This window comes from Medicago sativa, chromosome 5 (genome assembly GCF_051527215.1).
Source record: "Medicago sativa cultivar Bolivia chromosome 5, Bolivia_mono, whole genome shotgun sequence".
NCBI lineage: Eukaryota > Viridiplantae > Streptophyta > Magnoliopsida > Fabales > Fabaceae > Medicago > Medicago sativa.
In genome coordinates, this window is record NC_140753.1 from 69,080,207 (window position 1) to 69,105,671 (window position 25,465).

General features: G+C 33.5%; 3 protein-coding genes across 4 annotated transcripts; 1 reads left to right on the forward strand and 2 right to left on the reverse strand.

Moving 5' to 3' along the window:
- Positions 1–6,403: 6,403 nt before the first annotated feature.
- On the reverse strand, positions 6,404–9,549 carry LOC146924405 (pleiotropic drug resistance protein 2-like). The gene is made up of 6 exons (XM_085709437.1): positions 7,849–9,549; positions 7,467–7,757; positions 7,287–7,370; positions 7,071–7,192; positions 6,775–6,927; positions 6,404–6,651 (listed from the first exon to the last, which is right to left on the reverse strand). Exons 1-6 carry the CDS (start codon positions 8,056–8,058, stop codon positions 6,474–6,476), a joined length of 1,038 nt encoding a protein of 345 aa, XP_085565563.1. The 5' UTR covers positions 8,059–9,549; the 3' UTR covers positions 6,404–6,473.
- LOC146924406 (disease resistance protein RGA2-like) lies at positions 8,058–13,196 on the reverse strand. 2 transcript variants are annotated; one of them, XR_015010125.1, is made up of 3 exons: positions 9,828–13,196; positions 9,433–9,585; positions 8,058–8,187 (listed from the first exon to the last, which is right to left on the reverse strand). XR_015010125.1 is itself a non-coding variant. In XM_085709436.1 (1 exon), the coding sequence occupies exon 1, from the start codon at positions 12,946–12,948 to the stop codon at positions 9,817–9,819; it is 3,132 nt and encodes a 1,043-aa protein (XP_085565562.1). In that variant the 5' UTR covers positions 12,949–13,196. The 2 variants fall into 2 exon arrangements, 1 of the variants encoding a protein (XP_085565562.1); XM_085709436.1 differs by lacking the exons at positions 8,058–8,187; positions 9,433–9,585 and having other exon boundaries at positions 9,817–13,196.
- Positions 13,197–17,627: 4,431 nt separating this feature from the next.
- On the forward strand, positions 17,628–21,797 carry LOC146924407 (receptor-like protein EIX1). The gene is made up of 2 exons (XM_085709438.1): positions 17,628–21,021; positions 21,440–21,797. The coding sequence occupies exon 1, from the start codon at positions 17,661–17,663 to the stop codon at positions 19,923–19,925; it is 2,265 nt and encodes a 754-aa protein (XP_085565564.1). The 5' UTR covers positions 17,628–17,660; the 3' UTR covers positions 19,926–21,021; positions 21,440–21,797.
- The last annotated feature ends 3,668 nt before the right edge of the window (positions 21,798–25,465 follow it).

Genomic DNA, 25,465 nt, shown 5'->3' on the forward strand with positions numbered 1-25,465 from the left:
TTAATTGATTATGGTTGATTTGATATGCACGAGGGACTATTTTGCCTAATGTAGTGCTTAATATCTTGGAATTTTGCTACATTGAAGGACTATTGTGGCTACTCATTATACAAGATCATTATCTTCTTCTTTCCAAAACTCTTACTCCCTCCCGTCTCAAATATAATATAAAAAAGTCAAACATATTTAATATATTTGACTAAAAATTTGAACAATTTCTTCTTTGTATTGGATTTTATACTAAATCATTAGAATCCCTAATAGTGAGACTTGAATATTATCGGTTTTTCTGTCTCAAGAGGTATCAGAGTCTGTTACTTCCACCTCCAATTCATCAATGATTACTTTTAAACTTCCTGATCATTCAATTTCAATTTTTTCTTCATTTTACTCATTCTCTGCAGATTTTAAGCTTGGATGCAATTGGGTTATTGATAAAGACCAATGCTTTAACTCTAGAAGCACTTGTATGTGTTTCAAATTTACAAGCAAAAATCAAAAATTGTTTTTTTTCCCATGTTTTGTTGTTTTACGATTTAAAATATACCAAACGAAATTACTGGGTGAGTCACAACCAGGTCGCTTTCTTTAAGACGTTTCGCGGCACTACCCTAGTTTGTGCAAGGTAGACTAACAACCACGCCGTCTCCAGGATAAAACAGCCCAGATCACTGTTACGAGTATATACTGCACAATATATAGTCGCTCGAGAATTACACCTCAAAGTATGGTTCAATCGTTTGATCGAAGCCACTCGATACGGTACGTAACCGCTCTAATCGAAACCGACGGGACAGAAAGGAGTAGAAGATGAAGAATGATTCGTCAACACAAATCGGAGGGAGAAGAGAGAAACCGCACAGGAAGCATCAACTGTGAGATTTGGTGTAAAGAATGAGTGGGGCGAGCTCTCCTTTTATAGGGAGAGTTTGTAACAAAAAACGAGTGACTTGGGGATTAAGTCTGCTTAATCCTTAAGCAAACGCGTTTTGTTTCTTAATTGGATATATCCGGAAGTTTCTGGATACGCGTTTTGGATCGGGTCGAATCGTAACAAATAACACTTTCGTATAATGAAAAATTAATTTAACATTTTCAAGTGATAAAAAATATATATTATTTTTGACCCACGACCCAAGCCCGGTCGGACGGCCGGCGTCGTCGCGCGTGTGATATATATATATATATATATATATATATATATATATTTTAGTAAGCGTTCACCCGTTCACAAAAATGGGTATCCCAAGGGCACACCCTTGGAGGTCACTTTGCCCATATATAAACACTTACTAGTTGGGGTGACCCTCCAATGTGGGACATTTTTAAGTCACACCCACACACTAGTTCTTTCATAGTGTTTTTCTTTCCAATTTTCTTCACTAGAATGACTTGTGTTCCAACATGTTTTAATTCATGTTTGCTTAATTTGTGTTTTTTTTTATTGACTTGACTTGTTTTTTCATGTTTCCAAATTTAGGTTAGAGAGCTGGATATGTATTTGACTTCAACAGATACCGTAATTCGGTCAAGAGGTGTGTTTTGTATACTTTTATTGTACATAAAAATCTCTGTTAGATCATCAATAGGGTGCAAAACTAAAATTGCGATGAATTACCTACATACCGGTGCCGACCCCACTTAATGGGATAAGACTTTGTTGTTTGTTTGTTACTTACATACACACACACACACACACACACATATATATATATATATATATATATATATATATACACATATATATATATATATATATATACACATATATATATATATACACACACATATATATATATATATATATATATATACACACATATATATATATATATATACACACACATATATATATATATACACATATATATATATATACACACATATATATATATATATATATATATATATATATATATATATATATATATATATATATATATATATATATATATATATAGCCATTAGGAAGTTATTTTATTCAAACCCGTCATTGAATTCTCTTTAGGCTGATTTGTATGCTATAATTTTGTACTAGTTGAAAATTTGTATGTACTTGTGAAAATGTGCACGGGTACTATCGATATGTGCATACAGATAGCATATGGATGCCATTCACATGGCTATTTGTGTATGGATGTTAATTTTTATAGCATGTATTTTGCTTTGGATTATGTTCTTATTACTGAATGTCTACTGGATAAACTTCTTCAGGAATTCTTCTTCTGGCGGAGGTGCTTACTCGCATTTTTCAATAAATGTTGTTGGCCTTATATAATATACTAAGCACAATTAAAATATGGAAAATTCTATGGTGAAGTCATGAGAATAACTTTTTCGGTGAAGTTAACGCCAATCATTGAACATTTTGTATTTAATTTATGCCATGTCAGATTATGATGTATTACATATTTGCGCATAATGTGTGTCATTATATCTTTACTTATTGCAATTGAGTCCCTGGTTAAATCAAAATTAAACATTATTATTATTATTATTATTATTATTATTATTTTTTTTATTTTTTATTTTCAATTCAAAATCTTATCATCTTCATCAGATCGATTTTGTTCATCCCTTTCTCTCCAAAATTCATCTACTCCAAGAACACAATTAAATTCAATTTGAGATCTATATATGATGATGGAAGACGAACAATTGAAACCGGAAGATGGATACCAAGAACACATTTACATAAATTGGAATAGATTAAAAGAGACGAGTAAGATGAATATGGGTAGGTGATTTTTTGTTCTGCATATGAATTGGAAGATATGAAGAACACGAACGAAAGCGAACACGAATGAAACTGAATTTTCACTTTTGTGTGAATTCATGTTTGTATGAAAGACATGAGGAAAACAACCTCTCCTTCTGCAGTAATGGAGACGAGGAAGATGGAGACGAGGAAAGAGGAAAGTGAAATTGTAATTTAAAATTAATTATAGAGTTTATACATAATTAATAAATAAAATAAGTTAATAAATGAAAAGTAATTAATGTTTTCTATGAGCACTGATTTGTAATAAGGAAAAGTTTAGACTTACAATGGTCCACCAGTAATACACTAGCTGACATGACATCAACGGTTATCCTATTCGCTAAACAAAATAATTTTTTTTTAAAAAAAAAAACCGTAGAGGTGCCCTTAAAAATATTGATCGAGAATTACACATGCAAATTTTTTTTTTTTGAAAGAAAGGTGTTTATATCATTTCATTAATAATAATGTTTTCAATACAACGAGGAACATGATAATGAATGGTGGGACTAGCTAAAAATGTGGCAGCCCTTGCTAGAATATGAGCCGCTTCATTTGCTTGTCGCCTGTTAAACTCTACCTTGGAGTTTGTAAAGTGGGAAGTGAACAATCGTCGGCATTCCAATAAAATATAACCAGTCTCCGTGACATCTACCTGGTTCTTATTAAAAGCATCCGTAATAGTTTTGGAGTCAGAACAAAAATCCACCGAATCAAAGGACATGTCGCTTAACCATTCTATTGCTTTATACAAAGCCAAAGCTTCTCCCATTACCACTGGACAGTTTGGGAGAATAGGGATAGATTGAGCCAAAATAAAAGTACCGTCCTCATCTCGGATGCATATACCAATGCCCGTCTTGTTAAATTGATCGGAGAAGGCTGCATCTATGTTACACTTCACTCTACCTCGCGACGGTGGCTGCCAGCGAAACTGTCCAGTGCTGGAACAGCCCGCACCTGCTGCTACATCCGTAGGAATAGCAGAATTCCTTCCTTGCTGCAAGCCAACTGTCATAGTTGAACTGTTATGAGCAGAAATTTCTGCCTGCGGGTTCCTCACAGCTGAGGAGTAGTTGTTAGCTAGCTGCCAATCTTCTAGCATCCGAACCGCACGCTCCACCACTTGAGCCACCGTTTCTGAAACGTCTTGCCACAACTTGAGATTGCGGTGTTTCCAAATACTCCATACGGTAACAGCCAAGCGTTGTGAATCAGCAACTGATAAATCCTGCAGCAACTGGAAAATAATTTCACTTGTTGAATCAGTATGAAGCATCGCCTGGTTGACAGAATTCCACAATCCACTACGCTGCCAGACCTGCACAGCAAAAGAACAGTCGAAAAATACATGTTTCGAGTCTTCGTATAAATTGTCACAAGAAACACAGTTCGTCGGACAGTGCACCCCTTTGTCCTGGAGCCTTACACGCGTAGGCAGACAACCGCGACAAATACGCCAACATAAGTGCTTAACCTTTGGAGGACACTTCAGACACCAGAGACCATTCCAATAACCTGATCGTTGAAGATGTGACGTATCCACTAAGTCTGTCACACACAAACGATAAGCACTCTTTACCGAGTACAAACCATTCTTTTCCGCCTTCCAAATTAACTTATCCTCCTGCACTTGATCTATGAGAGGTGTACGCAAAATCGACGAAGCAATATCAGGGCTGAAAACTTGCTGAATAACATCAATATTCCAAGTCTTCGGATATTGATTAATGAGGCTATTTACCGCAAAATTCTGAACAAAATGAGCCCCCAAAATATTATCTTCAATCTTGTTCCCTTCCACTAGCCACGGTTCATTGAGAATAGGGATAGACTCTCCAGATCCTATACACCAACGAGCTCCTCCACGAACAATGAACCTAGCGTTAAATATGCTTTTCCATACATAACTTGGATTGTGACCCAATCTAGCAGTCAAGTAATTACAAGTGGGAAAGTAACGTGCTTTGAAAATACGAGCCACAAGAGAGGTTGGTTCATTCATAAACTTCCAGCCTTGCTTACCTAACATAGCCAAGTTGAAAGCTGTCAAGTCTTTAAATCCCATACCACCGTGAACCTTGTGCATAGAGAGTTTCTCCCAAGACAACCAATGAATACCCCTGTTAGTACCTCCTCCAGCTCCCCACCAAAATGAATTAATCATTTTCTCAATGGTAGAGATAAGAGTAGTAGGTAAAAGAAATATGCTCATAACATACGTCGGAATAGCTTGCAACACTGACTTAATCATCACCTCACGTCCAGCCTTAGAGAGACACTTACTGCTCCATGAGTTTAATTTGTGCCAGACACGATCTTTGATATAAGCGAAAACAGCATTTCTGTTTCTACCTATCAATGAAGGCAGACCGAGGTATTTTCTTGTACCTAACACTGCTTGCACACCCATAATATTAGTAATAGCAGTTCTCAAAGCATCCGGAACATTACGGCTGTAATAAACTTCAGACTTGGAGAGGCTAATAGATTGTCCAGAAGCCGCTTCATACATAGTAAGAATATTTTGCATAACACGGGCCTGTTGCTCCTCCGCTTTGAAGAATAAAAAGCAATCATCTGCGAATAGCAAATGAGTAATAGGTGGAGCACCTCGAAAAATGGATGTACCTCCAAGATCTCCTCTTCCTTCAAATTTTGTAAATTTTGTGATGAAACAATACGTTACATGCATTATGTAAAGTGAAAACAGGGTAGTGAAAGTCACAAAAGACAATTAAAAATAGATTTTATAGAGCAAATAATAAAGCCTAGAATAAGGAAATAAACTAGACTGGAAGAGAAGAGAGAAAAAGACATACATCTAAAGAACCGGCCACCCCAAAGATAGGTTTCAAGTTTGTTAATCACTTGGATTCAATTGCTTGTTTTTGTTTTATTTATACTCTATTATTTGCATCAAAAGGTTACAAGCTCCTCGTGTTGTACTGTTTTTATTTTGAATAAAATGTTAGTTTTTTTTTCTTTCTTTTTTTGGGGAATAAAATGTTAGTTCGTTGTCTCATAAGTCCTAAGTCAACTGATAAAAATGTCAAAATTATTAGGCCGAACATCATGACCGGGGTTCGAACCCCGGTGGTGGCTTTGCCATCTCTTCTATCTATAAAAAAAATGTTAGTTCTTTAAATTTCGTGATTACGGGGATAATTAACTTTTTATTTCTTTAAATTTATAATTCACGTTTCCACTTTCAACAAAAAAAAAATCATGATCCCACTTCCAAATGTTTTCGTCAAATTTTTTTTTTTTTTGGATTTCACATGAAACAAGTAAACATTAAAAAAATAAAAAAAAATTATACCTACATAGAAGAAGATAGATACATCAAAAACATTAAAGTTTTAAAGTGTGTACAATAGATGCATATCAACGACTATCTATACATGGGACCATGATGGTCAAATACTTTCATGAGACTATCCTAAATGTTTCATTCTTTTCAATCTTAGCACACTTTATTCTGTGATTAAGTTGTTTCAATATATTATATTTTTGACATTAACTTGCGCAAACTTTAAAAACATGAAGCCGATAGACCAAAAAAAAAAAAAAATGAAGCCGAGTGAAAACAAGGTGCAATTTTACAATCAAAAGTGAAAAACAGTAAATAAAAATAAAAAATACTTTCTAAAATATATAGATGTTTTTGTTCAATTCATAAAAAAGTATATGGATCACTCTTCCGTTTCTTTTACACCTGAACAAATGCATAGGGTAATGCAGAATACATCCCAGCTGCTCTTTCCCGATAGAAAACCGTTCTTGCAATAGAAACAACTGGTTGCATGCTTGAAGAATTCATAAAGTCAAGAAAAAGCACAGCAGAGTACATGGCTCCCAAAAGATTCAGTAGATCTTGTTGTTTTTTGCTGCCAAAAAATTTGTTAAGCAAAAATTAAAAGTGAATATTAATGAAGTGCAATATGACTGGTTAGAATATCAAACACCATTGATAAGGGAAAATTGAACGAATATACATTTTTATGACTTACGTTTTTTGGCTTGCTGCCAAAATATTAGACCGAATGTTACTCCAATGACTAATGTATTGAACAAAAAATGATTGAGAATATTTGGTTGGGAAGTAGAACTCCTTCGAATTTGGTGCTGAAGTACTCAGTTCCTTAATAAATTCTTGATTCCTCCTAAAGAAAGTACAGACAATACAAGATTTATTATATAGATAGAGTTCTTGTTGATTCTTTTTTATGAACAGAGTTCTTGTTGCATGTAACTTATAATAAGCAAGAAAAAAAAGTTGCATAATTACAACACAGGAAAAGCTTACTGGTAAATGTTGGAGTTGGCATAAATTTCTGCAAAATTTGCATCTAAATCTGCAGAACTGATTTCAAGCATCCATGTGGCTGGATTATAACCATCCTTGATTTTCTGCACACCTGAGACAGCCTGAAGTTTGTGTCGTTAGATGAAGTTATTCACATCTAAAATAAAAACTTCAAAGATTGTAGGCTGTAAAAATTTCAAATTTTTCAATGCTCACTTCAAAATATTCTACAAGCTTATGTGAGTGGCGTTCGAGAGATCCCACATAGATAACTTGTCCTCCTCTTTCCATCAGCAATAGCTATAGTAACAAATAAATCGAAGTTGAAGATATGCAATAATCAACCAAGGAAATAAATAATACACAAACTCTAAAATCTAGAAAGTCGAGACTGACCTCACCAAAAGCTTCAAAAATATCCGTGCTTGGTTGATGAATTGGGCAAACAACAGTTCTCCCAGTATCTACTGTATTTCTCACGGTCCGCATAACGATAGCAGCAGCTCTAGCATCAAGGCCTGATGTTGGTTCATCCATGAAAATGATTGAGCGGTTAGCGACCAATTCCACAGCAATACTAAGCCTCTTCCTTTGTTTTGTTGATAGACCATCCACACCACGAAGTCCCACAAGAACATCTCTAGGTGCTTTAAGTTCTACCAACTCCATAACTTCTTCAACAAACATCTACATCAACAATAGAAATAGAACTAAATAAAACTTGCATGTAAATGAATTTCATCAAAGATTTAAGATGAAAAAGCTAGTATCATCACACCTTTCGAGTTTGTTTCTTTAGATCTGAAGGAAGACAAAGCCACACCGAAAATAATAGTGATTCATAGACAGTAACATGTGGAGAATGAATATCATTCTGTTCGCAGTAACCACTAATTCGGGCAAATGTTTCTTGGTTCTTTTGGTAACTTGATATGCTAATATTTCCTTCAATGTATCCACTAGTTTTTCTTCCAGCTAATACATCCATGAGTGTTGTCTTTCCAGCACCACTAACACCTACGATTGCTGTTAATCAATATGATCCTGGTCTAAAAGCATCACTAACATCTTGTCGCAGTTGAAGTTTGTCTTTGTTTGTTCCTTGGCTCTTCATTTTCTGATATGATAAAAGTCATAACAATAGCTCATATATTCAGTGAAATCTGAAAACTCCAATAATTTTGACTAACATATAATATAAGAACAAATTTACCATCTAGGTGAAAAACAAGAATATTCATATTTATCACACTCAAATGCTAAGCTCCTAATGAGTTCAAAATGGTAGGTGTCAATAGTTGGTGAAGCTACATATTACAGGCCGATTCTATGGTGCATAATCGAACCAAGTCTTGCATCATTCAAATGAGATATGATGTGACTTTATTAATCTAATGGTAAAAAGCACACTTGTGCAGGGTGCAAAATTATTTTACTTGTGCATATTAGACAAAGCCACATATACAATAACAGAATAATTATCTACTTAGATGTTCAATAACAGAAGAAACACACTCTCTTATTCAATGTTCAATTTATGGGAGACCATATACTTGGGGTCAATATGGTCTCTGTGTTGAAGTTGCTGCCAAACCAAACTTGACTGAGATATTTTCTCTCTAAAACATATACAAAATTTCCTCACATGAGAAGTGTTTAATACATGTATATAATCAGTTACTTCTCCCAACTGATACTTGAGAGGGAAAAAAGGGATTGTGCAAAACTACGCGACGGATATGATGGGGTGCCATACCATACAAATTAAAGGTCTGGATGATGGCAAGACGAGGGACGGTGAAAGGAAGCTTGGTCAGTGGCAAAACATGAGGGGATGGTGGAAGTAGAAAGAAAAAAGAATAAAAAAGGGGTTTCACATATGCTGATTCAATTTATTGGTCCTTTTTTTTCTTCTTTTCATCGTACGAATTAGATCATGCCAAAAACGAGTTTCAGCTTTGCATCTAGATACATTTCACCATCACCACCACACCATCACTTGGTAAATTAGATAAACTGTACCTATTTCTCATGTCCTAGACCTCAACTAAATGTCATATCAAATTATATAATATAAATTCAAAATTAGTATACAAACATGTAAGACAATACTCACATCACTTAGTTTTATTTCTGTTATGCTGGATTCAAATTTAAGGTGTTTTTATGATTTTGTTATTAGGAACTGCAACATGTTTTATACTCATTGCAGAACAGAGCAGTGCATTGTTCTTTCAGATCATTTGTGATCCAAATGGACCTAAAATCCTTTCAGATAGTTTTCAATATCCATTTCTCTGTCTCAGCTTTGAAATCTAAACAAATACTTGCGGGGCACTTACTCATATGGATTGTTACTTACTCTACCACGGGAAACAATGCTTGCTTGTGCTGGTTTATCAATTTGTTTTGTCATCAGTTACAAAATCCTGAGGAGCAACAATCTTTGCCTTATCACAGATTCACGGTGAGGGCATTCTTCTGCTTCAGTTTCTGTTCATATTTAGCAACAATCCTGAGGAATAAATAAAACCCTTTAACAAAAAGAAAAATACCCAGATATAAACCACACACACAAAACCCGAAAATCACAATGCTCTGATGGTTCAACAGCTGGAATGATAAAATCAAATTGAAGACGTTCAATATTTCTTGTTGTAAGAGAGAAAAAAAACATTGTAACAAAGAGCCATAACAATAGAAAGTGCACAATTACAACAAATAATATTGAGAGTGGGAGAGAGATTTAAAACAAACCTAGAATCCAGCGTTGATTCCTAATTTCAATCTTTTGAATGTGAGATATTTTTGGCCAATCCTCTCCTTTTTCCCTTTCACACCGTTTCTCCAACTCATGACATTCATAAATCACCAAAGTTTTCAAACCAGTAAGGCTTTGAATGCTCGCCGGAAGACAAATCAACTTCGGACAATTCGAAATAATCAGACTCTGAAGCGAACTAAGGTTTCCTAAGGAGTCTGGTAAGGATGTCAGGTTTGGCAGAAAGGTCAATCCTAACGATTGAAGCGAACTAAGGTTTCCTAAAGAGTCAGGTAAGGATGTCAGGTTTGGAAGATAGGTCAATACTAACGATTGAAGCGAACTAAGGTTTTCTAAAGAGTCAGATAAGGATGTCAGATTTGAAAGATTTTCCAACATTAACGATTGAAGGGCAGTAACATCTTGTAAAGCCTCACCCAAACCTTCTATTTCTGAGCAATCCTCAATAGTCAATTTCTTAAGAGAAGTGAGGTTTCTTAGCATCCCATCGGGAAAACATTTTAGCTCTTCAATATCTTCAAAATTAAGGGATTCAAGACTACCAAGTTTATGAATTGAACTTAGTAAATCATGGGTGCATTTCCCTTCTATAACCATATCTTTGAGAGATGGAAGGCGAGGCAAGCCCAACAAATTAGGACATCTTCTTATTTCAAGATTGAAAAGTTGCGGGAACATATTTTCACTATCCTCCCTTGATAACCTTATCAGGTTTGGCAGCTGGTACAGTTTTAGAACTTTTAGAGAAGGCAATTTCCCCAATTGTGGGAGCTGTAAACAGCTTTTGCAATGATAGAGATATAATGATTGTAAATGTATTAAAGAAGGACTAGACATCCATTCTGGGAAATGGGAACCTGTATATCCTTGCACACACAATTGTTGAAGTTGTTGGGAATAAGGTTGAAGCACTTCAAGAATCTGCTCCACATTTTCCTGCAATTGGGACTCCTCATCCCATGACAATTGCAAATTGCTCACGTGCTTACTCAACATGTTGGCTTCTTTAGCATCTTCTACATTTTTCACCCTCTCAAGGTGCTTGATGTAAAGCTCTCCTTTAAGATTTAATTGTCCTAACTCTGCCAAAAGGAACCCTCTTTTCTTCCCTACTACATACATGCTCAAAGTCCTCAAGGAAGTCAACTTCCCTATTTGGGGAGGTAAACTTGATAGTCCCATGCAACAATTCAAGGATAGATGTTGTAGAGCTTTCAAGCGTATCAAATTATTAGGCAATTTTCGGAGTCTATGACAATGGTCTAATTTCAAAATTTGTAAATTCCACAACTTACATATGGATTCTGGAAGAGTTTCAAACTGACCTTGAGAAAGATCCAAGTACCTTAAACACTTCAGATGACTGATTGAAGATGACACTTTAGATAAAGTCACCTTAAGCACATGCAAAGAACGGAAACTAAATATATTGGATGGAGAATACACTGCAACATCAGATGAACTTGTGTAGGTCCTTAGTGATTTGACCCTACGCATCCATATTGAATCTACACTAGTTGAAATCGTCCTTTTATCTGAGAGATGGCGGATTCTTTCTAATGTACTAGGAATGTCTTCGTTTTTTGTAATACAACACACCTCTTCTGAAATTGACTGAGCGAGATCATGAACAAGATCGTGCATCTTGAAACTTATAATTTCGCCTAATACATCTCTCTCAAAATCTTGAAAAAATGATCTCCAATATAGTTCATTCCACACTTCATTACCGTCCAACATTTCATTGGACGAAATAAAGCCATTAGCCATCCAAAGCTCAATTAGTAACTGCTTGCTAATTCTTTCATTTTTGGGAAATAGCGCACAGAAGGCAAAACATTGTCTTAGTTTAACCGGCAAATTCAAGTAACTTAATCTCAACGCAGGCATGACATTATTTTCATCTTGTAACCTCCACAGTTTGCTTTCCTTGACACAGCGCCAGTCATTTTCCGTTCTTTTGAAGCGCAAGAAACTTCCTAATGCTATTGCTGCAAGAGGCACTCCCCCACACTTTTTTATTATCTCATTTCCTATGACCTCAAGCTCTGCTTGTACTTTCTCATTTGGTCCAAAAGCTCTTTCTTTAAACAATTTCCAACAATCTTTGTCGGATAGCTTCGATATATCATGCGGATCTATTGTTCGCATAATTTCTGCTACCTTCACAAGACGAGTGGTGACCAAAATTGAAGCACCCTTTCCTCCACAAGCCAATACAGATCTCAACTTCCGCCAATTCTCTTGATTATCGTCCCACACGTCATCCAATACAAGCAAAAATCTTTTTCCTTGAAGTAGATCTTGAAGTTTTCTTTCCAGTGTATCTAGATCCAAATTGTCACATGACTTTTTAGTTGCCGCTTCGATGATCGCTTTAGTCATTCTCTTCAAACTAAAATCTTCTGAAACACAAACCCAAATTCTTGGCTCGAAGTGTTTGACCACCCTCTCATGATTGAAGATAAGTTGGGCAAGTGTTGTTTTTCCAAGTCCACCTAGACCAACAATTGGATAGACGGACAAATCCTCCAAACAAAAAGCACAGTCAACCAAAAAATCTACAATTTTTTTCTCATCTACATCTCTTCCATAGACTTGAGGTTCAGAAATGATTGAGGTGGTTTGACGCCAGTCAAGAAATCCGCTTCTCTTCTCTCTAATTGTCTCGGTCAAATGAAACCTGGTCTTTTCATCAGCTATTTCATCTAACCTCTCTCGTATGTTCTTCATTTTCTTAGTAATTTTGTAACGGAAAGCAACTTGCTTTGGATGAAGAGAAGACAAACAAGAGCTTTGTAGATTATGAAGTAGTCCACCCTTGGATCCTTTGTACTCCAACTCTAGTGCTTTGGTGGCACACTCGTCCAAGATGTCATCGAGGACGTAAGCAGCATCTTTAAGCTTAAGCAACCAATCCTTGATAGCATTGTCATTGAATTGTTTCTCTTCAGCATCTTCAAGAGTAGCCTTGATTGTAGTGATCAAGCTTGAAAGACTTTCGAAGTCTTTTTCGAAACCAAGAAATAGGCCAAGATTCTTCTGAATGAGCGAGTTTAAATTGTCAAGGAGAATTTCAAGCACAGCTTCAGCCATTTTCTTAGTTGTAACTCGCAGAATCAAAGTACAGGTTTATTTTTATGACCGAGAAATGCAGTGTGGTGGTATGCAATAAGATGATTAACAATAAGGATTGGTATATGGTAGAAAAAGTATTGGAGTTTCGCTTAGGTTTATACTTTTTTTTCTTTATGGAAGTTTTGTCGAAACAACCAAATGAAAATGATAGGTGGGAAAATAAAACACTGCAATAACAAAAGTTGAATTGTAAAATGAATATGATATTGAGGTTGTAATGTATTGTATGATGCGAGATAATTCAGAAGGACAAGTTTTACGTCCTTTTATATTATGAACAAAAGTTGACCACCAATATAATTGAAGCAATACTATTGGAACAATTTGTGAAGCAAGCTATGGTTTTCTCAACTATTAAGGAAGGGATCACTTGTGAAACAATGTTTTCGTTAGGTATAGATGCTAAAGATGGATTCCACACATTGTGTGTTTTGGATGGAGGAATGTTTTGAAGGAATTCAAATAATTAGATGAATTTCATTGTTTGGATGATAATTTGGAGAATTTTCAAAATGATGGAAATTTATGAACTATTTTGTTCAAGTTAAATTTTGAAAATTTCAAATGACACTTAAAAACTAAGAATTTCAAATTTCTTCATTTTTATAATTTTTCAAATTTTGGTTTTCAAATTTTCAAATTGACCTCAATAAATATTCAAAAATTGCAAATTGACCCCTATTTTTTGGAATCAAATTTTTTTCAAATTATAAATTGACCCCTCAAAATTTTCGAAATTTTCAAATTGAGCCCTAATTTCATTTATCAAATTTGGCCCAAAAAAATTAAAATTTATTAAAGTTGTTCAAAAATAATGATAATGAAATTTTTTATTACTCCATCCAAACAAGAATATTTAGAAATGAAGACAATTTAATTGAATCATTTGAATTGCCTAGAATTCTAAATGCTTTAAAATTTCCCAATTACCTCATCCAAACATACTTTTAGATTCCTCCACATTATATGAATTATATGCCTTGCCTCATATTTTCTTTTTGTTATGCCCGATTCCAAGTAAGGCTTAAATTAGTTTTTAGTCACTATTAAGGGTTTTCTTACTGTGTAGAGCTGGAATATTTGGACCACTGCTTCAAGTAATAGACTTATCTATGGAAAAGTTGGATTCCTCCACTTGATATGAATTATATGCCTTGCCTCATGTTTTCGTTTTGTTATGCTCGATTCCAATTAAGATGGTTAGAAATGAATTGGGGTAGTATAAACCAAGAACGTTGATAATAAGGATCGGTGTCTGTTGGAAAAAGTTTTGCGTTATTTATTATATTTACATTTAAACAAAGTAACTCTTCAATCCGGTAAAAAATAGTAACGTGCAATTTAAGTTGGTTATTAGTATTTTTTACCAGAAATAAAAAATAGTAACGTGCAATTTAAGTTGGTTATTAGTATTTTTTACCAGAATTTGTTATTGATTACTAGCATGGAGACAAACACTACCATCTGTCAATTTCATTATTTTTTATTTTTGGTAAGGTATGCTAGTGACTAGAATTCACCATTTTCAATAAGGTATGCTAGTGACTAGAATTCACCATTTTCAAAGTGAATAAATGGGGTGTTCGAGGTTCGAACCCCGGCCACTGCATATAACAATGCATGTCCATGCCAACTGAGCTATTTCTTTAACATTTGTATCTATTTCTACTATTATATATATACATACTAGTTTAGTGACCCGGCGTTACGGGTTAGTCGTATTAAATATTAAATAAGGTTGTAATCATGGACACATCTATAAACAAATTTGAAACGATTTAAATTTAAAATAGGGTTAAATATATTTTTGGTCCCTATAAATATGTCAACTTTTTGTTTTAGTCCCTCTAAAAAATTTCTTCAACTTTTAGTCCCTCAAAAATTTCCCATCTTCACTTTTGGTCCATCTATTAAAGTAAAACAATATGTAGAATTCATATTTTTGAATAAAAATTTTGCAGAAAAATTCATAATATTATAAGAATCTCTCCCATAAAAAATTAGAATTTTTTAACAAAACATGAATTTACTATGAATTTTTATATTATTGACGGTTAAAAATTCATATTTAATTTATAAAAATTCTAATTTTTTTTGGGAATTTCTTTTACAATATTCTACACATTTCTGCACAATTTTAGTAAAAAATACAAAATTTACTTTAAAATAGGGACCAAAAGTAGTGATTGGAAATTTTATAGGGACTAAAAGTCGAAAGAAAATTTTAGAGGGACTAAAACGAAAAGTTGGTATATTTATAGGGACCAAAAACATATTTAACCCTTTAAAATATAAATCATTAACCAACATACCATATTAATGTTAAAATCTTTTAACCAAGAAATGTTGATTTTAGTTTGCCAACTAAATAAGCTATCTATACTTGGAATACGAATGTACTAACTAATAAGTAGTATGCATAAATAAAATACAATAATATAATAATTGAAAGGAATAGTTTTGTCGATAAAACTAGGGTTAAATATGTTTTTGGTCCCTATAAAATGGCGACCTTCTAAGTTTAGTCCTTACTTAATTTTAATAGCTTTTTTAATCCCTACAAAAAAAATTTACTTATAGTTTTAGTCCCTGCTAAAATAAATTTTGTTTAATTATCCTTAAACTCTTAAATTTTTTAACGATTCTTTTTATACAAGTTTAGAACACTATGAAAGGTTCATTTACTAAAATCTATAATTTTTTAACATGAAATAAATTAAATATGAATTTTTTAAAACGACAAAAGTTTAAGATATAAGTAACAAAAATATGGACGTAGAAATCAAATTTTTGCGATATTTTTTTCGGAGGACCTTTTAATAACGTTCTTAACACGCCTGTAAAAAATTGTTGAAAAACTTAAGAGTTTAAGCATAAATTAAACAAATTTGGATTGAGTAAGGACTAATATTGAGTGCGGAAATTTTTTGTAGGGATTAAAAATGCTATTAAAATTAAGTAAGGACTAAACTTACAAGGTCGCAATTTTGTAGGGACCAAAAACATAATTAACCCATAAAACTAAATCCCAACTATTGTAAAAGACAAATACTACTTATCTTGCTATATTAAATTTTAAAATACTTCTTTATATACAACATTAATTGTTGTATTCGGAAGGAAATCATCACTGTTTGCTGTAAGTATCCTCAACCTTGCTTACTTTTAACCCTTGAAACAACAACATATAGTTGTATACATGTTTAGTATGAAGTTTTAAATCACTTGTTGGAACTTTTTAGCACCGTCTTTTTTCACCCTCCATTTTAATAACCTTTTTGAGTTTGTTGGTAGATAATTTTTCATCATCACAAAATTCACCAACAAACTTAGCCTACGCAATGTCATCACTTTGAGATGACAAAGGGTTCTATGAGTTTGAAGATAAAAGGGGTATGTAAATTTGAAGAATTCATCTCACTGGAAGAGAGAAAAAGACATACATCAGAAGAACCAGCCACCCAAAGATAGGTTTTAAGCTCGTTAATCACTTAAACTCAATTGCTTGTTTTTGTTCTATTTATACTCTATTATTTGCATCAAAGGGTAAAAAGCTTCTCATGTTGTACTGTTTTTTTTATTTTTTTTATTAAAATGTTGTCCAGTTAAAGTGTGTTGGATAATTAGAATCAATAGTTCTTTAAATTTCGTGATTTCGGTGATAATTAACTTTTTATTCCTTTAATCACTTTCACCAAAAAAAAAAATCATGATCCCACTTCCACATGTTTTCGTCAATTTTTTTTTCTTCTTTGGATTTCACATGAAACAAGTAAACATTTATACTTACATAGAAGAGGATAGATACATAAAAACATTAAAGTTTTAAAGTGTGTGCAGTACAATAGATGCATATCAACGACTATCTATACATGGGACCATGATGGTCAAATACATTCATGAGACCATCCTAAATGTTTCATTCTTTTCAATCTTGGCACTCTTTATTCTGTGATTGAGTTGTTTCAATATATTATATTTTTGACCTTTTCAAAAAAAAATTAATAAATTAGCTTTTGAAATGAAACTTGCGCAAACTTATTTTTTGCAATGAGGCAAATCCTGTGGACTTTTAAGAAGCTAATCTTACAGATATGTATAACCGTCGTCACACTTCCAATTGAACGCAGATTTTCAAAGGACAGCTAACAGATTACTTGAACGTATACTTTTAAAATATTTATGTACATTGAAATTTGACTAAGTAACTCATCTTCAATCATTCATGATCTATGAAGCATGGACACTCCTGGGATAAGGTGTGTCCCCGTCTTAGACACGTGTCGTATCCGACACCGACACATATAATTACACTAAATTATGTGATTTTCTAAAAAAATTAATTGTGTCGACGTGTCGGTGTTCGTGTCGTGTCCGGTGTCCGTGTCTGTATCTATGCTTCATAGTTAATGATAAATAATATACTAACAATAATAATATATATGAATTTAAAGAATATGCATTGTCAGTGACATTTATCTATTATTTTGTCACATCACTCTACTAATTTATAAGACAATGGTCAACTTTTGCAACTTTGAACTCCAAACTTCTTCTTGGGACATCAATTTCCAGGTTATTTATGCATTTTGTTGGTCTATGCTTTAATTATTTCTTCCTCTAAGTAAGTCTTACTCCAAAGTATTTTGTTTATATATGTGAGAAGTGATATGTTGAGCAAGATGAAGATGATAAGTATTGTTGCGTCTATGAAGCTAGTTGGAGCAATCTTTGTGGTGTTGCAGTTGGAGCTTCTTATGTCCAACTATTGTGGAGCTGTAACTGACAAACATGTTGGTTCTGTTTCTGGTGGTTGCATAGAGAAAGAGAGACATGCCCTCCTTGAGTTCAAGGTAGGCTTGGAGGCAGATGACACTTACCTTTTGTCTTCTTGGGACACAAAGAGTGATGATTATTGTGAATGGGAAGGAATCACATGTAGCAATCAAACTGGTCATGTTGAAATGCTTGATCTAAATGGTGATCAGTTTGGTCCTTTTCGAGGTGAGATCCAAACATCATTGATTCAGTTGCAACATTTAAAGCATTTGAACCTCAGTTTTAATATGTTTTCAAAAAGTAATATCCCAGAACTATTTGGTTCTCTAAGCAACTTGAGATTCCTTGACCTCCAATCTTCATTCTTCATCGGAAGAATTCCAAATGATCTTTTTCGTCTTTCGCACTTGAAATATCTTGATCTTTCAGGCAATGGCCTCAACGGTACAATCCCTCATCAGCTTGGAAATCTCTCCCATTTGCAGTACCTTGATCTTAGTCAGAATTTTCTTTTTGGAACCATTCCTCATCAACTCGGAATTCTTTCAAATTTACAAGAGCTTCATCTTGGATACAATTACAGACTCAAAGTTCATGACAAGAACAATCGTATTGGAGGTGAGTGGCTTTCTAATCTCACTCTTTTAACCCATCTTGACTTGAGTGACTTACCCAATCTCAATTCTTCACATATCTGGCTGCAAAATATTGCTAAGCTTCCAAAAATACAAGAATTGCGGCTATCTCAATGTGATCTTTCAGATCTTTACCTTCTTCCTTTGTCCCGTTCTCCATTGAATTTTTCTTCTTCTCTTGAAATCCTTGATCTTTCATTGAATACCTTCTCATCATCCAAAATATTTGAATGGCTGTTTACTAGCACCTCCAACTTAACCGAGCTTGATCTTAGGGATAACAATTTGGAAGGCTCCATTTCTTATGATTCTGTCAACATCGGAAAACCTCTTGAACGACTTGACTTGACTAGTAATCATCTAAACGGTAGCTTTTTGGAATCCTTTAGAGACATATGTACCTTACACTCATTAAAACTTGATTTTAACAATTTGAATGAAGACATTTCAAAAATTCTTCTCAAATTGTCTGGTTGTGTGAGATACTCAATTAAAAATTTGAGTTTACGTTTCAACCGAATTACTGGCACATTTCCAGACCTTTCGATATTCCCATCTCTAATAGAAATTGACCTTTCACATAATCTGTTAAGTGGGAAGGTATCAGATGGAATTCCAAAATTAGTGGCGTCTTTGAGATTTGAATATAATTCTTTAGAAGGTGGAATTCCAAAATCATTTGGTAACTTATGTTCATTAAGGTCACTAGTCCTGTCAAATAACAAGTTGAGTGAAGATTTTTCGGTGATACTTTATAATTTATCTGTTGGGTGTGCAAAGTACTCATTGAATACACTATATTTGGCTAGCAACCAAATTATTGGCACAGTACCTGACATGTTAGGGTTCTCATCTTTAGAACATCTAGACCTATCTAACAATCTATTAAATGGGAGGATATTAAAAAATTCTACATTCCCCTATCAATTAGTGAGTCTTTACTTGGATTTCAATAATTTGAGTGGGGTATTCACTGACTCTCATTTCAGCAACATGTCCATGTTAAAGTATTTAAGTTTGAGTTCCTATTCATTGGCTCTGATATTCAGTGAAAAATGCGTGCCACCTTTTCAATTGTCTATCCTAATTTTAAGGTCTTGTACTTTAGGGACAAGCTTTCCAAAATGGTTGCAACGTCAAAAATATCTTCACCAGTTGGACATTTCTGATGCTGAAATCTCAGATGTTGTTCCTATGTGGTTTTGGACTCAAGCAACAAATATAGCGCTCATGAATATTTCATACAATAATCTCAATGGCCCGATTCCAAATTTGCCCATAAGATTTCTTCAAGATTGTGTATTAATTCTGGAATCAAATCAATTTGAAGGGTCAATTCCACAATTTTTTCAACGTGCATCATTGCTACAGTTGTCTAAGAACAAATTTTCAGAAGCTCACTTGTTGTTATGTACTAACAATACAGTGAATAGATTGGAGACATTAGATCTTTCAAACAAATTTTCAGAAGCTCACTTGTTGGAATCAATTGAACACTTTGGAGTTTCTAGATTTGAGTGACAATACTTTGTCTGGTGAAGTGCCATCCTCAATGGGATCATTACTTGAACTTAAAGTATTGATACTGCGGAACAATAGTTTCAGTGGAAAGTTGCCTTTCTCCTTGAAAAATTGCACACAACTAATCATGCTAGATCTTGGAGATAATAGATTATCTGGACCGATACCATATTGGTTAGGAATAAAATTACAAATGCTAAGCTTACGAAAGAACCATTTCTCTGGAAACCTTTCGCTGAGTCTTTGTAACTTAGCAAGCATTCAGTTGTTGGATCTCTCAGAAAATAATCTATCTGGACGAATTTTCAAATGCTTAAAGAATTTTTCCACAATGTCTCAAAATGTTTCCGTAACAAGAGATGTAACAAGAGATGTACGGGCTTATATAATTTTCCCAATAGGATTTGGAAGCAACCTTTCATATGACCGTTATGATTTAATTACATTGTTGATGTGGAAAGGTACAGAACGATTATTCAAGAATAATGAGCTCATTTTAAGGAGCATTGATCTTTCAAGCAATCAATTGATAGGAGACATTCCGGAAGAAATAGGAGACTTGATAAAATTGGTTTCATTGAATTTATCAAGCAACAAATTGACTGGAAAAATTACTTCAAAGATTGGAAGGTTAACATCACTTGAATTTCTCGACTTGTCAAGAAACAATTTCTCTGGTCCAATTCCTCCTTCTCTAGCTCAAATTGATCGCCTTTCCATGTTGAATCTGGCGGATAACAACCTGTCTGGAAGAATTCCAATTGGCACGCAGTTACAGAGTTTCAATGTGTCAAGTTATGAAGGAAATGCTGATCTTTGTGGGAAACCACTTGACGAAATATGTCCAGAAGATGAAGAAGTAGCACTTCATAAACCAGAAACACACGAAGAAAGTAGTCAAGAAGATAAAAAACCAATTTATTTGAGTGTGGCATTGGGATTTATCACAGGATTTTGGGGACTCTGGGGATCATTGTTTCTTAGCCGGAACTGGAGACATAAATATGTATTGTTCTTGAACAACACAATTGACACAATGTATGTGTTTATGGTGCTGAATGCAACTAAATTTCAAAGGTGGCTTAGAGGCTTGCAGGTAACCTTTTCTTTTCCCTCTTTCACTCTTGACACAGTGTATGTGTTTTTCCATTTAAACAATGAAATACAAATATATATCTCCATTTATTAATTACTTGGCAAGGTAATTAGGCCTACAAGCCAATATCATGATCTTAATTAGTTAATAGATTTTTTTGTAAATAAGTTGAGCTTGAACTTACAATAAAACTGTTGCGTCAAAATTTCAGACCCTCTTAGATTTAAGAATGACTAATTCCTTGAAGCATTTTTCTCAGAAAATTAAAATTTGAAAAAGAAAAATGTAAATGCATGGTAAATTAAGATATATAAATAGGTTAGATGTGGTAATATCTTTCATTTTATTTTCAAGCTGCTCAAATATATCTGTTATTTATTTCTTATTATATTCTTTGATCACATTGCACTTTCCACAGGAAAAGTTTGTTTAAGCACATCTGTTATGAAGATAGGCAGGAGAACAAGTAACTTCTCTGATCAGACAAAAATAAAGGAACTCAAATTCTCTGTTATGTATCAATAATTTAAATAATCAATTTATGAAGAGAATATGTTGTGAGATTAATACTGCTATTTTGAAAGAAAAAAAATGTTTTGTAATCTAGTTATTGGGATACTATAATGATGTTGCTCTTATTCCAGCTTCATTTTTTGAGTTTCCTTGATGTCTATTGTTTTGCCAATATGGATTATAGAATCTTGAATAAGAAATGTAATATGCCTGATTATAAGTTAATGATATCAGATATGATTACAAGGTCTTTTTATGGTTAATCAAATTGGGCAGATACATTATGATCACTGATGGGTTAAAGTTTACCTTTTTGCTTAGCAAAGTGACACATCACAGAAATGTTTATCATTCAAACTCAGAGTGATAAAATCGTGCCGAGTGTAACAATTGAAGACCATTTATTTGACAAGGTCAGTTTTGGTAAGATGGTGACTAGAGTGAAAGCTATGCAGCGGCACAATTTTGATGTTGAAATGTAAATTCAAAGATAATTGTGGTAAGAAAAAGACATTAATTAGTTTCAAATCAAATCAAATTATTACTTTATCTATGTAATGAAATGAGAAGTAGTAGAATTGGTTCCATTTAGAAGTTGGACTGATGTTGGTTTAATTCAATTAAGGACTGCATTGGTCCCTACGTAGGATCAATATTGTTAGGAAGAGAAACATCAAGAAATTCAAGTTTTTTTTTCCCCATCACTGCGTGCTGCAGAGATCTGGCCTGAGCTTGAAAATTGTTCGAGCTGTAATTCAAAATCGGAATAATTTCCATTCTAGAAGGCAGAACAAGCTATTCTGATTCTATCTTGGATCTACATTTGCTGCATTGGAATTTGTTTTCCATGTCAAAATTGGACTGGTATTTTGACCTCATTAAATCAGCCATGGCACATCAGCATTTCTCTTATTAAATAGTCGATATTTGCAATTGCGTAACTCATGATTCATGAAAATCTACTTTTAACCTTTTGCTGATTATATAGTATAGTGTAAGTGTAGTGAAGCTGTTTAGTCTCCTTCATACCTAATATAGGTATTGATATATTTATTTCCATCTAAATGGCCCTAAAAGGTAACAATTTTCCAACAGACTCACTGCAGTAGAAAAACTATCTAGTCACTGCAGTCAATAATACTAAAACATTAGATAAAGGTCAAAACACTAACATTTTGATTTCAACAAATTGAATTCAAAACAAAGAACTTGTGAGTTATCGAATGGTTTCAATTTGGAAACAATCGTGAGTGCATTATTCTTTGACAACAGAAAATCTGAAGCCGATTTTCTAATTTTCTGTCTTGAGATTTTGAGAAGCCAATAATACAGACTATCATAAGGGAAAACAATAGGCATGACCTGAGAGAAAGTGTCCTAAGGAAGGGCGAGGTTTGGCTAGTACTACCTCTATATCATATTATGTGTTACATTTGGTAAACTTACTTGTCTAGTATTATTTTCGATTTGTTATGTCATTGCTTCATTTTCAAACCATCAATGGAATATTGAATCTTCTTTTCGTGACGACTCCATTCACACATAAGAAATGTAGCAGAAACACTCTTTTTGAGACCACAAGCTGTTCCCTCCATAGCCCAGGTACCAAACTATTACTAATTCTTTAATTGCCAATATATATATGCTATGTCCAAATGAAGATTAGACCAGATATGGTAACGTATTTTCTCACCTCAACAAGGTTCATATCATTCAATGACACCGTATTCTATATGAAGCACTCATACTATTAGAATATGACTTAGAGTCAGTTTCGTTCTGATTCGAGAAGTTAAATGCAGTTGAATTATGACTTAGAGGTCTCGCCTGGTTCAATTTTTAAAACATTGAATAGAAGAAGCTGGATGGTGTAAATGACACAAATAGCATGTAGTAAGTAGACTCAACTATGTACAAAACAGTAAATACCATCATTTAGTCGCAAATTGAGACTATGGTTTAAAATAAAATAACTTTTTACTAATTGGAACGTATGAGCTAACATCAAAGTGAATATATAACAAAGACAGATTTTCAATTTCCCCTCTCATTTTCCATGTTATCTGATTTGTTCGTTCAACACTGAGCAATGGTTGCTAGCATACGTTGAGCAATAGTAGTTTGTAGTAAATTGCAGTTTTAACAATGCAAGTTCTTAAATCTAGACAAACTTTTCTACTCTCTCACTCACACTTCTTATATATAACTTTTATGTTATTCTTGAGCATTGAATCAAATCTAACTTGTTGAGTTCGTTTCTGTCTCCATTTTTATTATGCTACATTTGCGCCATCTTTCCCTTCACCATCAGTCCGAAATCTTCAGTGTCTACAATTTAACTGTCTAGGACTAATCTGAACTTAGATGTTACTTCAGATTTGTGTATTGTTTAGTCTTGAACTCAAATGTGAACTTGTAAAATGCCATGTTGAAGGCTATAATAATGAATGAGTTGCTTGAGGCGAATTTAACTGTCACATTTCATCTCTTAATATATATTGTCAATAAATTTTAAACTTTAAAAGAAAAATTAAACAGCTACTACCCGTTGAGGTTAATTTTCATGGTGTTCATAGACCGGTCTAATCAAATCTAACGTTGAAAATAAAAAAATAGATTTTATTTTACTAGATTGGATTGATTTTTGGATCGAGTCTTGAAAATCGATCTAATCAAATTCAAATTGAGCTTAAGAGTTAAATGTGTTAGATATCTGGGTCTGGACTCTGGACAAAGGAAAAAAGAAAGACTAAACTTAGTTTAACTAACAACTAACATTTGGCCATTTCAAAAATATAAAACACATAATTTTGTTTATAAAATAATCATAAAACTTATGTAAGTGTATATTTAAAGTATACTAGATGGTGATAAGTTGCCTCTAACTCGTATACAGTGTACTCCATATACAAAGGGACATACAGAAAAGCAATATAAAGAATAAAATATATATAATAATCAAGTTTTGACTTGGGATAGATACATAATAGGGCACTCCATTTACAAAGGGACGAACTCAAGAATATAACATATGTAAAAGGAGTTTTGTAATCAAAAGTAATTCTTTTATTCGTAAATTTTCAAAGCCGGTGTAATTATCAAATAATAATGTTTTCTTCTTAAGAAGAAGAAAAAAAGGTAGTGCCGTCCATGACAATAAACTACTAATTTGATTAAAAATCAGCTAGTTATATAATAATTTTTTGTAGGAATAGTTTTTTTTGAAGAAGCCAAAGGGAACATATATATTGTAGTCAGAAGTTTACTTAACCATGAAATACTTGATAAGTTAGACCTAGAAGCCAATATCAGTATCTCAACCTTTTTATAGCTTTTTTATTATATAAGTTAAGTTTACTACTAAAAAAATTGAGAATAGAGACGGGAAAAATCCGTCTCTAAAATGAAAAAAATCTGTCTCTATACGTGTTAGAGACGAAATCAGAGACGGAACTAGGTCTGTCGTTGTTTTTGTGGTTTCTAAACCCTTTAAAGACGGATTTTCATTTTCCGTCTCTGATCAGAGACGGAATAAAACCGTCTCTAACAAATAGAATCCGTCACCCAAACTTATTCTATTATATCTTATTTTTCTTGTTATTATTACATATTATATTCTATTATATTATTATTAAAGAAAAAAGAGAAAGTGTATACAAAAAGGCTTGAGCTTGGGCGGACAATGAAAAGTGAATGGCGGAAAATAAAATAATTTCATTAGTCACGGAATATAGAGACGGATATAGTCAGAGACGGGTAAGTTCCGTCTCTAAAAAAAGGTTGACTATTTCAATAACTACTTGACCATTTAGAGACGGAAATGGTGACGGAAAACGTTAGACACGGAAAAAAATCGTCTTCAAATTCCGTCTCTAAATGTCCTTTTGTATCAATAATTATAAAGCTAGTTATGCAGAGACGGAAAATATTT

Coding starts and splice junctions, on each gene's coding strand:
- LOC146924405 (XM_085709437.1), bottom strand. CDS start 8,058: ATGGATGTATTAGCTGGAAGAAAAACTAGTGGATACATTGAAGGAAAT. Junction 7,758..7,848: donor TAAAGAAACAAACTCGAAAG/GTGTGATGATAC, acceptor TTGTTGATGTAG/ATGTTTGTTGAAGAAGTTAT. Junction 6,652..6,774: donor TTGGCAGCAAGCCAAAAAAC/GTAAGTCATAAA, acceptor ATTTTTTGGCAG/CAAAAAACAACAAGATCTAC.
- LOC146924407 (XM_085709438.1), top strand. CDS start 17,661: ATGTTGAGCAAGATGAAGATGATAAGTATTGTTGCGTCTATGAAGCTA.
- LOC146924406 (XM_085709436.1), bottom strand. CDS start 12,948: ATGGCTGAAGCTGTGCTTGAAATTCTCCTTGACAATTTAAACTCGCTC.